The sequence below is a fragment of the Chanodichthys erythropterus genome, chromosome 3, assembly GCF_024489055.1.
Source record: "Chanodichthys erythropterus isolate Z2021 chromosome 3, ASM2448905v1, whole genome shotgun sequence".
In the NCBI taxonomy this organism is placed as follows: Eukaryota; Metazoa; Chordata; class Actinopteri; order Cypriniformes; family Xenocyprididae; genus Chanodichthys; species Chanodichthys erythropterus.
In genome coordinates this window covers 17,154,847-17,173,284 of record NC_090223.1, presented here as the reverse complement: position 1 = coordinate 17,173,284, position 18,438 = coordinate 17,154,847, and the positions used below count along the sequence as shown (strand labels likewise).

At 38.9% G+C, this 18,438-nt stretch overlaps 1 protein-coding gene across 1 annotated transcript in view; it reads left to right on the top strand.

Moving 5' to 3' along the window:
- The first annotated feature begins 7,829 nt into the window (after nt 1-7,829).
- The window catches only part of LOC137017195 (sphingosine kinase 1), a 31,767-nt gene continuing 21,158 nt past the window's right edge, over nt 7,830-18,438 (top strand). The window contains exon 1 of the mRNA XM_067381191.1: nt 7,830-8,362. Within this exon, the coding sequence (XP_067237292.1) occupies nt 7,903-8,362 (460 nt within the window). The 5' untranslated portion in view covers nt 7,830-7,902. The remainder of the gene's footprint in view (nt 8,363-18,438) is intronic.

Here is an 18,438-nt window from a genome sequence, read left to right as displayed (position 1 = left end):
TCCATTCAGCAGTGAACATCCCTGCGCCCTGCTCCCTTCGAAGATTTCACCTTGAGTTCTGGAAGGTCAAAAGGTGTAGGGCTCTAATTCTGAAATAACACAAAGTGAGTTCCGAATGATTACGAAATGTGTGCTGAGAGTTCTGTATGGAACAATCCTGTTTTCCTTTCCAAGTACCCTGCGAAGGGATCATGTTTGCGTTTGGGACGCAGGAAATGTGGAGCCCACAATGCGCGCGCTGGGAAAGTGACGCGTTTTACAAAATAAAAGTCACTAGAAATAATATAATTATACAAAATTACATTACTGCAAATACATTTTAATTATATTATTTAAATGTATAATTCTAAAAATGCGTTTTAATCCACTGCACAGTATGACATGTTTTGCATTTAGGGCTACATTTTATTATTATAACTGCAGCTACATGTAACCTAACTGATAAAAACCAAGGATTGTTTTTAAAGGGAAAATTATTTTATTTACTCACCCTCAAGTTGTTCCAAATCTGTATGAATTGTCTTTCTTCTGCTGCACACAAAAGAAGATGTTTTGGAGAACATGGGTAACCGAACAGTTGATGGACTATTGACTATAGTATTTTTTCCCCCTACATTAAGTCAACTGTTCATGTTCTTCAAAATATCTTGTGTTTAATCTCAATCACACCCATACCCACACTCACTCACACCCACACCCACACACTCACACATACATACATATATAGATACACACTACTTTCAGATAGTACAGAAGCCCTAAACGGCCATGGATTACTTTTTTTTTTTTTTCTATCTTGTTTTCTCGTGATCACGACTTATTTTCTCGTGATCTCGAGATAACAAAAGTTGTTTTCTCGTGATCACGACTTAATATTTTCTCGTGATCTGGAGATAACAAAAGTTGTTTTCTCGTGATCACGACTTAATCTCTGCTCTACATTACACAAATGTGCCAACAGGTGGCAGTGTATTACCAAATATAACTGGTGATGCGCTGTAAATATCCACTTTACTGTATTAGTTCATATTGGCTCAGATTGTACGAGTTTCGGACAGAGAGAGTTTTCCTGATCGCTTTATTTTGTGCAGTATTGTGTGCCTTCAGCGATTAACTACTGTGAAATGACTGATTATAATTAGTGTATCTGTTATCGTTCTGACTAGTTGCATGACAGTTTCACGACTGCAATAGTTCGTGTGATACTAAACTTATTGTTTATTAAAACTAATTTTGATGTCACTGTATAGTATTCTGTTTGAACTTCATTGTGTATCTTTAAGACGCTATTTTAATCATCGCAGTTTCAGTGTTCGTTTACCTAAATATGTCACAATTTAATTCAGTGATAGTGTGTAACCTATTGTATTTTCTACATTTCTTTGTAGAAAACATACACAAAAACACGCTTCTCAAACAGGAAATCTGGAGTATTGCACCCCTTTTTAATGGAAGATAGGAGGAAGACAGTTTAAAGCACATATCGTCACAGCCTACATGACGAATAAAAATAACATACACGTTATGTAATATATATATTACATAATGTGTATGTTATTTTTATTCGTCGTGTGTGTGTGTATATATATATATATATATATATATATATATATATATATATATATATATATATTAGGGCTGGGCGATATATCGAATGCTTTTGTCACGCGCATTTCTTCAGTAAAGCCGGTTCCCTGATTGCCGCTAAATCGCCATCACCTGCTTTCAAATGGAGCGGCATTTAATAGACAGAGCCGTTACGCAATATCGCGTTCATTATCGAAGGCGATACATCTGCGATATGAACGCGATATTGCGTGGCTTATCAGTGATCTACGGCTCTGTCTATTAAATGCCGCTTCATTTGAAAGCAGGTGCCCAGCTAACCAAAATACGTGACTGTTACGTAACTGCAACGTAATTTGGTGACCAAACTTTCGTCGTGGTGGCAACCGGAAAAGTGAAAGGTGCCTATACGTCGCCACAACGTAACTTTGTGACGTTGCCAGTTAGTAACTGCGACGTCGTGGCAACGTTGTGTATCTATAGTTGTGTGTTGGTCATCAGTTGGTAATTCTTATATTTATTTATTTTTCTATGGGTGGACATGCAGTAGTTTAACCTAATTTATGTCCTCATTTGCCCAAACTAATGTAAAGGCTATTCCAACAGCTGTGAACGATGAATGCAGACTCGAAATGAATTCAGTTCATTTATTTTGAAAAACACACAGAACATAAACAAAACTCCAAATAAAAATAATACAATACACTCAAACTATAAATAAAAACATATAGCCTACAGCGAAACATAAAATAAAAGCATTCAAGACGTTTTGCGCTCAGTATCATTAAAAACATATGCTAACGTAACATTTTGCTAACATATATTTCAGACGATCAAGGAAATCACAGAGGTAAAAATATTAACAAAAGTACTTAAAGTAGACTGTGGGTAATGTTACTTAACCAATCTGACGCAGTTGTTGAACTTTATTGCTATAAAACTGACGAGAAACACGGAGAAACGTCGACGCTGTCCTCTCCAGCCGCTTGAATGTTTTCCCGGTTGCCATGGCAACTCTAACGGCCACCTGCACTAACGTAAACATAACAATAAAAAAAGGTTTTGCGTCTTTCCAAAGTTAACTTTATACATTTTTATAAAAGCCATTTATTCGTTGTCACCTCGGAAAAATAAATTCTTCTCTCAGAAAAATTAACTTTACACTCTTATCAACATACTGTGGGCACTACATTTGTGGAGGCGCGCGCTGTATGTCACGTCACTATATATAAAAAGCAGTCATCCATACTCTGATTTGGTGAAAAGAAACATTTTTTTTCTTAAGGGGACATTTCAGTCTTGTGTCTGACATTTAATTACACGTTTTATATTGCAAATTCTGGTAATAATAAGAATGTGTAAATGATGGTAATGAAATTACGAGCACATGACGTTGCTGTTACGTTGCCAGTAAGTCATGGAATGACCATTATATTACGTATAGAGGACGTATCTGGAACGTCCTTGGTAATCTTGTAACGTTAGGAGAACGTACTGACGACGTTGTGATATGGTAATGTGATGGTAATATTATTACGGGCATACAACGTTGTAGTTACGTTACTAGTAAGTCATGGAATTACCAATATATTACGAATAGAGGACGTATCTGGAACGTTCTTGGTAATCTTATAACGTTAGGAGAACGTACTGACGACGTTGTGAGATGGTAATCTGAAGGTAATGAAATTACTGGCATGCGACGTCGTAGTTACGTTGTCAGTTAGTAAGTCATGACATTACCAAAAAGTACGAATACATTACGTAACTGTTACGTCGTGTGTTAGCTGGGTGATGGCGATTTAGCGGCAATCAGGGAACCGGCTTTACTGAAGAAATGCGCGTGACAATCGCATGCGATATATCGCCCAGCCCTAATATATATATATATATATATATATATATATATATATATATATATATATATATATATATATATAAAAAGTATATAGAAAATATTCATTTAATATATATATATATTTAATCTAAAAGGTTTTAGAATTATAGAATAATCTGGCATCTTTCTGAAGGCACTCTGCGCTTGAGATGCTCTGTTGAATATTAGCTATGTTAATTACACAAACAAAATGTTAAGCGTACATTTATTGAACAGTGATTGATTAGCCTATATGTATTTATTTATTGTAAACTTTATTATTAAGTGAAGTAAACATTTAGCTGAAATATCCACAAGAAGAGCGCATGATTTATCCGTCGATCAGATGCGCGTCAAAGTTGTGTTCGTTACTATAGCAACAGTAGAATCTGGGTACAGTGTGTTTCATAATCAATCACTGTAAAAAGAACTTTTAATAAGTCGTGATCACGAGAAAACAACTTTTGTTATCTCGAGATCACGAGAAAAATAAGTCGTGATCACGAGAAAACAACTTTTGTTATCTCGAGATCACGACAAAATTAAGTCGTGATCACGAGAAAACAACTTTTGTTATCTCGAGATCACGAGAAAAATAAGTCGTGATCACGAGAAAACAACTTTTGTTATCTCGAGATCACGACAAAATTAAGTCGTGATCACGAGAAAACAACTTTTGTTATCTCGAGATCACGAGAAAAATAAGTCGTGATCACGAGAAAACAACTTTTGTTATCTCGAGATCACGACAAAATTAAGTCGTGACCACGAGAAAACAACTTTTGTTATCTCGAGATCACGAGAAAATAAGTCGTGATCACGAGAAAACAAGATAGAAAAAAAATTGTAATCCATGGCCGTTTAGGGCTTCCGTAAGATAGTGTATTTGACTTTCAGGTGAAATTTATGGAAACTGTAAAAAGTTCATGCTACGGTAATATTATATCATGTAACTGCCCTAATAATATGTAGTACTTCGTATCCTTTTTTTCTCTCTGTTTTCTTTTTTTTTTTTTTTTGTATACATTTTCTTTTTGTATTTTAGTTATTGTTGGTGCTCTTTGTTTTATATGCTCTGATATGTATTACAATGTCTTATATTTGTCTTGTAAAATAAAATAAAAAAGGGAAAAAAAACGGTAATATTATATCATGAAAGTAGGGCATTTAAAGGGATAGTTCACCCAAAAACAAAAATTCTGTCATCATTTACTCACCCTCAAGTTGTTCAAAATCTGTATAAATTTCTTTGTTCTGTTGAACACAAAGGAAAATATTTTAAAGAATGTGGGAAACTGAAAAGTGGGGCACCATTGACTTCCATAGTAGACTTTTTCCTACCTCTCACCTCCCTTAAAGGATTAGTTCACTTTCAAATTAAAATTTCCTGATAATTTACTCACCCCCATGTCATCCAAGATGTTCATGTCTTTCTTTCTTCAGTCGAAAAGAAATTAAGGTTTTTGAGGAAAACATTCCAGGATTATTCTTCTTATAGTGGACTTCAATGGAGCACAGACGGTTGAAGGTCAAAATTACAGTTTTAGTGCAGCTTCAAAGGGCTTTAAACGATACCAGATGAGAAATAAGGGTCTTATCTAGAGAAATCATCAGTCATTTTCAAAAAAAAAAAAATTAAAAATGATATACTTTTTAACCATAAATGCTCATCTTGAACTAGCTTTCTTCTTCTTCTCTATTAGAATTAAATTCACATATACAATATGCTAGTGCAAGTATATAACAATTAGTTCAAACTTTGACCTGTGGAGGGCAGTAATACACTTAACAGTGTCTACACTGCTGGAATTCAAATAGAGAAGAAGAAGAACAGAGCTAGTTCAAGATGAGCATTTCTGGTTAAAACGTATATCATTTTTAATTTTTTTTTTAGAAAATGAGCGATGGTTTCTCTAGATAAGACTCTTATTCCTCGTCTGGTATCGTTTAAAGCCCTTTGAAGCTGCATTGAAACTGTTTGGGCTCCATTGAAGTCCACTATATGGAGAAAAATCCTGGAATGTTTTCCTCAAAAACCTTAATTTCTTTTCGACTGAAGAAAGAAAGACATGAACATCTTGGATAACATGGGGGTGAGTAAATTATCAGGAAATTTTATTTGAAAGTGAACTAATCCTTTAAACATGCCTGTAGTTGAGTGGCATTCATCCTCTGGTTCTGCAGGGCACTGTTCACAATGAAGCGGTCATCAGCATGGGATGCGGCCAAAGCACATTCACTTCTATGCCTTTTTGTGACTCTCTGTGTCTGTTGCAACCTGCTGTGACACTAAGCTCAGTGGCAACTTCCCTCTGAGAACATCCCGTTTTGGCCCAGGAACTGTTGTTAGGTGTCGTCTTGGTCTCAAAATGTGAACAGCATGATGAAGAGGACTGTTTAAATAAAAATTTTCATTGAACCAGAACATTTATTGGTTGATTCATGGATCAGACACTTGTGGTTTTTTTTTTGCGTTTAATCACCTTGTAAGAGAACAACATGTTATGCAAGAAGTACTGAGACATTGAACAGTTGGACATGTGCATTCAAAAGTTTAGGGAAGGTCAAATTAATTTCACCTTTAAAAGTTATAGTGCATTTTAGACGCATTCTGAAATTTCACCCGAAAATGAAATATCCCTAACTTTTTGTGAGTAGTGTATATTTATATATATATATACTACTGACAGGTGAAGTGAATAACACTGATTATCTCTTCATCACGGCACCTGTTAGTGGGATATATTAGGCAGCAAGTGAACATTTTGTCCTCAAAGTTGATGTTAGAAGCAGGAAAAATGGGAAGCGTAAGGATTTGAGTGAGTTTGACAAGGGCCAAATTGTGATGAATAGACGACTGGATCAGAGCATCTCCAAAACTGCAGCTCTTGTGGGGTGTTTCCTGGTCTGCAGTGGTCAGTATCTGTCAAAAGTGGTCCAAGGAAGGAACAGTGGTGAACCGGCGACAGGGTCATGGGCGGCCGAGGCTCACTGATGCACGTGGGGAGCGAAGGCTGGCCCGTGTGGTCCGATGCAACAGATGAGCTCCTGTAGCTCAAATTGCTCAAGAAGTTAATGCTGGTTCTGATAGAAAGGTGTCAGAATACACAGTGTATCAGTTTGTTGTGTATGGAGCTGCAGACCAGTCAGGGTGCCCATGCTGACCCCTGTCCACCACTGAAAGAGACAACAGTGAAGCATCAGAACTGGACCACGGAGCAATGGAAGAAGGTGGCCTGATCCGATGAATCACGTTTTCTTTTACATCACGTGGATGGCCGGGTGCGTCACTTACCTGGGGAACACATGACACCAGGATGCACTATGGGAAGAAGGCAAGCCGACGGAGGCAGTGTGATGCTTTGGGTAATTTTGTGCTGGGAAACCTTGAGTCCAGCCATCCATGTGGATGTTACTTTGACACGTACCACCTACCTAAGCATTGCTGCAGATCATGCACACCCTTTCATGGAAACGGTATTCCCTGGTGGCTGTGGTCTCTTTCAGCAGGATAATGCTCCTGCCACAAAGCAAAATTGGTTCAGGAATGGTTTGAGGAGAACAGCAATGAGTTTGAGGTGTTGACTTGGCCTCCAAATTCCCCAGATCTCAATCCAATCGAGCATCTGTGGGATGTGCTGAACAAACAAGTCTGATCCATGGAGGCTCCACCTCACAACTTACAGGACTTAAAGGATCTGCTGCTAGTGCTAACATCTTGGTGTCAGATCCCACAGCACACCTTCAGCGGTCTAGTGGAGTCCATGCCTCCATGGGTCAGGACTGTTTTGACGGCAAAAGTTACACAATATTAGGAAGGTGGTCATAATGTTATGCCTGACTAAAGGTTCCACCTTATTTTGATGCACAGATTTCTTTCCAATGATAATCAATGTGATGCTGACAAATGTTACCTGCCTGAAGCATAATGGAGTGATCATACAAAACATGTAGTAAATGGCCGATCTGAGACAATCAGGAGAAGTTGTCTTCTATTATTTAGAGGTTTGAGTCAGATGTCCATTTACACTAATGATTGTCTTCTCCAGCAGTGGTTTAAATTACAAAAACCTTCCCATTACATTCTATGAAGTTAAGCGGAGAGTTTCTTGAAAATATATTTTATTTGCTTGTACTAATGTGTTTTCTTTTGATATGGTATAGTACTGTGCTTGTAGTTAAAAGTGTGAAATGTTTCTTATGGCCACGGTATTCTCTGAATAATCACAACACTTTTTAATGATGTAAATCGCATCTCAGGAGTGTCCGGTCCTCAGATTGTCACGGTCACGCCCTTTTGCCTCAGTTATTTTAATGTCATGCCGCTTTTCTGTCACTAGGGAGAGATATGTGAACTCTCTCTCTCTCGCGCACACACACACACACACACACGCACACGTGTTTAAACAGCGTCCCGCGGCACTGCACGCGCACTCACTGCAGCACCGTCCCGTCGCGGGATGGATGAACCGGACGCGTCGCGTCAACAACAGCAGCAGCAGCAGCGGAACGGGCCCGCCGCGGATGCGCGCATGCACGGGGTGTTTACAGACGCGGAAACCGGGCGGCTCACGTACGCGCTGAGTCTGTCGGACAGCTGCCTCACGGTCCAGAGGATCAACTCCCCTTCATCACCACCAGCATCATCGGAGCACCTGGACCTGCGCGACTGCCTGGGAAGCCGCGCGCACCGGGGCGAGCGCGAGGACCAGAGCGCGTATCTGTGCGCGTATTTCTACCCGTACCGGCGCCGGTGGATGGCTTCGGGTCCGGTTCGCCAGAGGGACGAGCGTCGCTTTCGGCTCGAGCTCAGTAGTGATGATAATAATGATGATGAGGAGGACGCGAACCTGCGCGAGGCGGAAAGGTGGGCGCGCGCCATCAGAAACAACACCGCGCGCCGCCCGGGAAACACTCACGGTAAGAAACTAACTTATTAAAGACCGAAACGACAAAGTTTAAACTCATTTTCACTCAAAAAAAGAGGGCGTTTGATAAAACTTTGTAACAATAACATCAACAAACTTTATCTACACAACTCTAATACAATGTTGTTGTTTTTTTGCACATAACTGGATAATACCAAATATGGTGGTCGTTCAGTATGTTGTACATTGTGTTACAGTCACTGTATGGTACTGTCACAGTACTTTTTGTAAACATATAGTACAAATAAAACCAAAATAACATAGGGTTATTGTAGTTATTCCATGGTAACCACAAATTAACCATGGTTTTGCTTCAAAAACCATGTTTTTACTATTATAAAACAATGGTAAATTTTCATACTAGTTATTAGAACTTGCTTTAGCCGTGACTAATAAAAAGTACAATAGAAATACAGTGTTTTGTGCATATACCATGCAAATAGTGCATGAACATTAAATATTTGACAGTGTCATGCCTTTCCTTACATTCACAGCTGGTTTCACATGTTTAACGTGTGGTGACGAGGTGTGACAGTTTGCCAGGAGGAAAAATGTGAAAAGCTAGATGATCACATACTGAACTAGTTTGACTTGCAAGGTGACGGTTATTACTGTAGAACTACAACTTGATGTAGTTTTTCTGGTTATTAGATCAGTGCCTACATCTAGATCAGGAATGGTTAAGCCAAAATATAGCTAGATATGGTGTTGTTGTGGTAAGATTCACTTCGCTTGCTCAGGATGGACAGGAATAAGTGTGTGTGAAGAGATGCTGAGAGGACACGAGGTGTCTCATCTGGGACATGTCCATCTCCATCTGTCCAACACTGAGGGGGCTGATGGGTGTTTAACCCTGTAAAGCCTGACATATCAAATAACAGTTTGAAAAATCGAATATCATGTATTACACATCGGGATCTTAAGGCTCTTAAAGTATTAGAATATATAAGGAGCTCATATTTGAGGAAAAAATAAAGCTTTTTTTTGCAGTAATGCAGATGCTGATATTTATATGGACAAAAAGTAAATCAGTGAGATCTTGATAACAATATAACAATATAGCATGTCATAATGCGTCTTAGTTAGATGATATTGCTTAGTTTTATAATCAAACTGCTATGTATTTTTAAAACATTTAATGCAGTGCAATACAATGATGATTGAGAGATGAACTAATAAACTTCCCTCAGAAGCCTGATGATACATTAACATGGTTTTTCTAAAAAAATTATTTATGATAATCAAGTAAACCAAAGTAGCTTCAGTGCAGTAAGTGTTCATCTTGAAATATTACTAACAATACAAAAGTTATTTTTATGTTTACTTTATAAAAATCATTTAAAAACACATGAATCACAAGCTGAAGGTGGATGCTTTTACGATTGCACTAAAAAAGGCCTTTTACTTGCCAAAGAACTGTCAGTCAGATAACAGGAGGCTTGTGGAAGATCGTGTGCCACAGGTTTTTCTGCAAAGTTTTGATATGTTTATCATTTACCTTAGAAACTTGCATATCAAATTTGACACAAAGTTGGCTTTATAGGGTTCATCAAAATTTGACCTCTTATTAATAGTGTTTGCAAAGTTTGCTTCACTATTATTGCTCATATTGCTCATACTAAGTAGGGATGCATAATATATCGGCCACCATATCAGTATCGGCCGATATGTTATTTTAAAGGGTTAGTTCACCCAAAAATGAAAATAATGTCATTTATTACTTACCCTCATGTCGTTCTACACCCGTAAGACCTTCGTTCATCTTTGGAACACAAATTAAGATATTTTTGTTGAAATCCGATGGCTCCGCATAGGGAGCAATGACATTTCCTCTCTCAAGGATGTACTATGTACTAAAAACATATTTAAATCAGTTCATTTGAGCACAGTGGTTCAATATTAATATTATAAAGCGACGAGAATATTTTTGGTGTGCCAAAACAAAAACAAAAAACAAAATAATGACTTATTTAGTGATGGCCGATTTCAAAACACTGCTTCAGGAAGCATCGGAGCGTAAATGAATCAGCGTGTCGAATCATGATTCGGATCGCTTGTCAAACCGCCAAACTGCTGAAATCATGTGACTTTGGCGCTCCGAACCGCTGATTCAACATCGTTATTTAGTTTTTTTGGTGCACAAAAAATATTCTCGTGGCTTTATAATATTAATATTGAACCACTGTGCTCACATGAACTGATTTAAATATGTTTTTAGTACATTAATGGATCTTGAGAGAGGAAATGTCATTGCTCCCTATGGAGGCCTTACTGAGCTATCAGATTTCAACAAAAACATTTTTAAAGGGGACCTATTATGCAAAATTCACTTTTGCCTGGTGTTTGGACATAAATGCGTGTTGGCAGTGTGTGTACACAACCACCCTATAGTGATAAAAAATCCACCCACTCCTTTTTTTTAATCCCCATAAATCATAAGCAGTGTCTCAGATCAAACCGTTTCCAGATCCCTGGCAGTGTGACGTCACAAAAGCCACAGGCCCCGCCCACGAATGTTGACAGACACTGACGTTTGTGGGGTATTTTGAGCTAAAACTTCACATACACACTCTGGGAACATCAGAGATTAGTTTTACATCTTGTTAAATAGGGCATAATAGATCCCCTTTAATTTGTGCTCTGAAGATTAACAAAGGTCTTACGGGTGTGGAACGGCATGACGGTAAGTAATAAATGACAGAATTTTCATTTTGGGTGAACTAAACCTTTAATGTTATCGTTATCAGCCTGATAAGAAAATTTGTCCGATATATTAAAGCTGACTAATAACGGATTATTTCTTTCAGCTGAGACACTTGAGATGCGCACTGTTCGCAATGATGATTTTGAAGTGCAACGTGCAGAAGTCTGTCAAATAGACTACATAAAATTATAATGAGAACATTATAATTGTGTGCTTGGGACATGGCTTTTAATGGTGAAACTTTTGTTTTTGTAATCAGGCAATTATATATATATATATATATATATATATATATATATATATATATATATATATATATATATATATATATATATATATATATGGATTCAGATTTATTGGCGAATATATCAGTTATCGGCTTTCAAAAATAAACAATTATCAGTTATTGGTATCAATATATCGGCTGTCTGCGTTGATCAAATATGATGAGGATTATCGACGCACAAGCCTGTTTTGTTTTACGGAGACATGGCTGTCCCAGGAAACAACAGATTTTAATTTAAATGGTTTTACTCTTACTAAAACTCAGAAAACTATTGGTGGGGGTCTTTGTATGGCTGGGGATAGCAGATTGGCAACGAACTTTACGTTGAGGGAAACCGATTGTTCAAAGCATTATGAAATTATGGTGCGAATTTACCCAAATAACAGTGATATTCATATAATGATATACGTTCTAGGTCCTGGTTTTACATTGGCTGCTGAAAGTATTGAAGACACTTTCAATAATATTGTAAACAGATTTGGAGATCAGCCGGTCTTTCTGCTCAGTGATTTTAATCGTTGTGATGTTACTACACTTCTGTCGAATTTGGAGCGGTATGTCACGTCTGTCACCAGGTTGGATAAAACATTGGACTTGTGCTTTGGAAACATACCAGGCGCCTACATCTCCAAGGCACGTCCACCTCTCGGTCGATCTGACCACAATGCTGTTCTGCTTTTACCTCATTATAGACAAAAATTAAAAACTGAAAAAGTGCAAACTAGGACTATCCAGGTATGGGACTTTGATTCTACTGAAACACTAAAAGGTTGTTTTGAAGCTACAAATTGGGATGTATTTTTTAAGGACTGTGAAAATGATTTAGATATACTCAATGCCTTAATATCTGGGTATGTTGATTTTTGTGTAGACACTGTAATTCCTGTGAAATGTGTGAGGTGTTACCCTAACAATAAGCCCTGGGCTACAAAAGATCTTAAACATTGTTTAAATCTTAAAAAAATAGCTTTTTTAAATGGTGATGAATTTGGTTTGATGAATGGTAGAAAGTCTGAAAATATGGTTTTAAAAACTGGTCTCCCACAGGGATGTGTTTTATCCCCAATTCTCTTCTCTATTTATACAAATGAGATAACCTGTAACGATGAAAATTTGATGCTTATAAAATATGCAGATGACATGGCACTGGGGGGACGTGTGAAGGGTACCCAATCACTGGACAGTTATTTTACCTTTGTTAATGTTTTCACAACCTGGACAGAGGAGAGTTCCTTGCAGCTTAATATTAACAAAACTAAAGAAATGTGTTGTGGGGATAGTAATGAATGCCCACTTTTTAAACCCTTGATACTTAATGGTGAGGTAGTTGGTGGGATCTTTGAGAGAATATTTGGGTACAGAGATTGACTCCCAGTTTACTTTTGGAAAGCACTCAGATAGTCTTTTTAAGGCTTATCAAGGTCTAGGTCTACTGAGGAAATTGAGAAGTTTTAACATTGAAAAAGACATTTTGATAGTTGTGTATAAATCTCTCATCGAGTCCGTGCTCACTTTTAATATGGTTTCCTGGTTTAATTGTCTTTCTGTTAAATGTAAGAACAAACCTTTTAGGATTATAAACATGGCTGGTAAAATTATTGGAGAGAAACAAGCATTTCTGTCTTTAAACTGTTGCAGTGAAAAGAAAGACTTCCTCTATTTTGGTTACTCCTCATCCTCTTTATAGTTCATTTCCAGTACTTCCATCAGGTAGACGGTACAACGGTACCTTGATTAAAAAGGTTAAGTATAGGAAGTCCTTTGTTCTGACAGCCATTGTTATTTTAAATAGGATTGTAAGATGAGTTGTTGTTGTTGTTGTGAAGTTTTTAATTAATGTTTGTATGTTCTGTCCTTGTTGAGCCTTGTCTGAAGACAGTTTTCTACCCCTGTGGGGCTAGACAATAAAGCTTTTGAATTTGAATTTGAGTTTGAAATAGGTGAAAACATTTTTTAGAGCATCATGCTATTAAGTTTTGCATACGTGCAAATATCACTTATATTTTCTGTAGACAATATCTAGCTGTTTTATGCATGTATGTCATGCATGAGCAATTCAGATGTTTAAATCTTTGAACACATAAAATATAGGACAGACTCTTCCTGCGAGTTTTGTCAGATCCTGTTCGTGACAGCTTCTCAGTTTCTGCTATAAAAGGCTGAAATACATACGCGAGAGTCAGTCGCTGATATCTGATCAGGACGAGACACATCTGGGCTTCTAGAACTGGAATCTGGAAGTTTTGAATGATGAGGTCGTTCCAATAAAGATTCTAGGTTACCACGGTAACTCAGAATTCTAGTGAACACATTGGTAAAAGGATTGTTTGTCCTCATTGTGCACTTAGGAATGAAAAGAATGAGCCAAATCACATAACTCCTCGCGGCAAAACATCCCTCCATTAACATCAAAGAATTCGAAACAATGCATATTCATGGATGTATGTGCATATTTATGATGGTTGTTATCTCTAGATTTCTGTGTAACTTTTTGTGTATTTCTGCAGCCCAAGTCAGTGGTTTATACAAATTAAAGCAAAAAATATATCTGCAAGCAGCAATTATGGGGCAAGCACAACAGAAGTAAACAAAGAAGCTAGCAGCAGAACAACAATGTCATAATGGACTATGATAGCAACTGAGACCAAGACACTGCATGACAGTTTTGAATTCAATCAGACCAATGGTACTGTAGTTAGAGCCGATTACTTGTTTTATTATTATAGCACCACCAAGTGGCGCAGTACCACCTCTTTTTTGTGTGTGTCCTCATAGTGTCCCCATATATGTGTGTGTCAAATTTAGTGAAAATATCTTATTTGGTTTAGGAGTTATAGACATTTATATGTATGAACATATAAAAAAATACCCACATCTGACTTTGAATGCTTTTTTTTTGCCACTTACTATCAAAAGTTTGACATTTGGCCATTAACGCTTAGTCAACAACCTAGGTTTCTAATTTTCCTACTATGGTTGTCTCGATCGGACTAACGGTTTTGAAGATATTTACAAATGTTGTTTAAATGATAAATCACAACATTGCACTATCCCATGAAAATAAGTCAACCACATCCAAAGTTATAAGCATGTAAGCCATTTTTTTCACATTCGTTTTTCACTACTAGGTGGTGCTGGTCCGAAACTTCTCAGACATACTCAGGGTATTATGCTGATGACCCATACCAAGTTTCGTAATTACATGTTTGTGCATTCATAAAACACAGCATTTTACTACAAATTGAAAATGGAAGATATGGGAAAATATCATTCGACTCTGCATAATGCTCCGAATCTAACGAGACCACTTTTATGATTTTTAGACAAACTGCTCAGAAGTTATAGGCAAAAATATCCATTTTCCCCATCTCCGGATGAGTAGGGGGTGCTGCACCGAAATGCAGCATTGCAGTAAATGCAGTTACCTCAGATCAGTCTTGTGACGACATGGACCAAGTTTGGACTGAATATGAGGAAACTTTGTGGAGATAAAGTAGCCTTACGTCTATTTTCGTAAGCTCTATGTAAAATTTGTTCACAAGTTATTCAAAAATGGTTCAACAAATTGACTTGAATCCCACAACTTTTTGTCGACATGGTCTGAAGGTGATCTGGTTCCATTTTTATGAAAATCAGAGCAACGGCCTTGGAGGAGTTCAAAAAAAGTATTGGAAAATTACTTTTATTATCACTTGCTTGTGCAAAACTCTTACTTTTCAGGATGATAGATTTGCCAGTGTTTGTGAGGTTTAAATGTATACACTCACAGCTTTGATCACAGGAATAAAAAACATTTTAACATACTTATTTTACTGTATTTTATTAATGCAGCCTTGGTGATATATCTATGCTTCCTAGGCGGCTGCTGTCAGCATTATAGAGACTGAAAATTAAGCTGACACATTAGAGACTATCTGAATATCCAGAGTTAAGGACACTCATCAGTTTGAAGCTCTCAGGTAGTGGCAGGTTCAGTGTATGTCTGCTGCGGGCACAGCATAGCATTACTACTCACTGGCTCAGTCACTCTGCATTCATATGTTTAATTGATGAGCTTGTTTCACCATGTGTGATCCTGAGCAGATGATAATACACTATTTATCAGAATACATGTATTTTAAATGAGCATATCTCATGTGTGGCACAGAACTGTCACATGTGAAGATGTCTAATTCTGTATTATGAACCAGAAAATAACAGTGAAACGTGATTCATTCTTCTTTATGAAAGCTGAGATGCCCCAAGACACTCTCATGAGAATCTTTCTTGATGCTTAAAGCAAAAAAGATGACGACAGTGTAAACAGTATTTAGATCTATTTTCATAGAGGGAGGGTTTGGGTTGTGCTGTTTTCTGTATTGGTATACTAGAAGTTTACAGTATTCAGTGGATGGGAGTATTGGATCATTTCAAAGAGGTCATATTGGACATTATTTAATAATTTTAGGTCCACTTATGTTTTTGCACCAAAAACAATCAATATTTAGTTCTTTGTGATCCATTTTCCATCCTCCACCCACAGTATGTTCACTAACTGTCTGATCCATATTGCACACTAAACTGGAAATATGATCTGCTGATCTCTAATCTGAATGGATGATTTTATGCAACTTCCTGGATTTTTTTTTTTTTTATCCATCTGTGTGGAAACAGTTGTATTTATGAGGTACTGGATTGATACAGCGAACACCTTTGAGGATGTTTGTATTCCCACAGTATGAAGGTAAATTCTTATGGATTTATGAATGAACCGCTCGTTTTAAAATTTTCCTTGACATCAGCTTCAAACGTTACAATGCTCATGATAACTTTGGCTGCATGCTTGTTTCTCTGGCACATAAGGTCTATAGAGCCACGAGAACAGACAAAGAATGACTGGAGGGAGGGTTGCAAAAACTCCGGGGGTGGGAAAGAGGGTTATACAAAAATATAGGTCCATGGGGGTGCTGGAGGAAGAATCCATGGGGGAGTAGGTGGAGAAAGAGACCATGGGACGACCCTGATCAAGGCTAGGAGGAGGATGACTCACGGCGGAACCGTTGGAGGGAGAAGCCAGGGTGGAGTCATGAACTGACCAACAAAGGTGAAGCTGGGAGAGGTGGAGACCCAGGCAGAGTCCAAAGGAAGGAAAGACAGAGCAACATCGGAGGACAAGGAGGCCAAGGCAGAGCCACGGTGATGAGCGGCCAAGGTGGAGCCAGGGTGCCAGAGGACTGAGGCGGAGCCAGTGGAAATGAGGCCTGAGAAGAAGTTAAAGAGGTGGGGGACGAGGTACAACCAGAGGTCCGGAAGTCTGGGGTGGAGGCAGAGCAATGACTAACCAAGGCAGAGCCGGAAGAACGAGGGAGCCTGGTAGAGCCAGAAGGATGACAGTCCCAGATGGAGCAGAGGAAGTGAAGAGCTGACTGGTCGATGGGCCATGGTGGAGTAATGGGCTTTGAGGCCTGAGGCGGAGCCAGGGGATCCTTACACCAATTGGAGTTGACGACCTGGAAGCCAAAGGTGGATCTGAGCAGCTGGGCGGAGCCACTAAATGAAGAGCCGAGGGGCTGAAGGAAGCCAGTAAAGATAGGGCCAAGGAACTGGATGGAGTTGATAGAGGAGGAGGGAGTGGGAGGCTGGAAGGTCCATCAGTAATAAAAGTTATTTGGTGTTGGGTGACGAAGGAGACGGACGATGAAGGACACGTTGGCTGCATCCGAAAACCTAGGCAGCTGACTTGTTGCCTCGCTGCCTAATCAGGTAATGACTTGTCTGACAGACGTCCGAGGCACCATAACAGTTTAATGATCTACAGCAAAATAGTGTGAGCTTTGGTGAGAACTAAACAAATATGTAAGTACTACAGTAGTAATTTCTTGCTAGAAATTACATCAAAAGTGGAAAACTGTGGTCAAAAACGTACATTTACACACAAACTGAGCAGCAAATGCAACTTCCGGACACCATCTTTATTTTTCTAGCTCAACTGTCATAGAAGGGAATGCACAGGATTGTGGGATATCAAAGGCAGCGAAGGATACATCTATGCTGCCTTCAAAAATCGATCAGATGTGCCTTGATGCCTTCCTACCTTGAAATTTGTCCCCTGAAGGCAGCATTTTTCAGTTTTCAGATGCAGCCTTGTAGCCAGGCAAAACCAGCGATGATGAGGAGATTTGGATGCTGGACGGAACCTACAGAGACGAGGAGACTTGGAAGCTGGGTGGGATGGCGGACATGAGGAGAACTGAAAGCTGAGCGGGACCAGTGGAGACAAGGAGATTTGGAAGCTGGGTGGGACCAATGGAGGCCAAGACAACTGGAGGCCGAACAGAACCAGCGGAGGAGGAAGGGCTTGGGAACAGGAGGAACTCTGAGTTCATTAATCCAGGGTTGGGAATACAGATTTCCAAGGCTGGAGGATGGGTAGGAGACCACTCTTCATCATCCAGCTCTACTAAAAATCCCACTGGGAAGGACACTGGAACTGGCTCATACACCTGGTCAGACTTAGCAGTGTGCATTGACTCAAGGACGGACATGTCTTCAGGCTGTGGCTCAGTGTCTGCGGTGGGCTCAGGCTCTTGATCCATGGTGGGTTCAGCAAAGGGCTGGGTGGACTGCAAATGCTGGTGGATTTAGATCCTCCATCCTCTCATCGTTGGTGAAGGGGGATCTACATTGAAATATGTCCCTTGAGGACCATCTCTTTTGTCTGTGTAATAAAACCTGCCCAGAAAAACATATGCAGAAGCTGTTGTCGGGGTAATGGACCAAATGAGCAAGATCTAAAAAACTCTGTGTCTGCTCCTCGAGGGATCGATCCCCCTGGAAGAGGAGGAGGATCTGAATTGCCATATCGTTAAGGTCCGTTCCTCTGTCAAAATCATTAGCGTTTTCATTAGCGCTGAACATACACTGAATTAGATGCAGTTTCTGTAGCAAGAAAGAGAGAGACATACTGAATACTGAAGCCTGACTCTCATGGTATTCCCTTGGCACACATGCACTTTGTGTGTGTGTGGATCTATATCTTCTGTGAAAGCCTGAAGTGTCCTCTAGTGTTTCATCTCTGTGCCCCTTGACCCCTTGACTT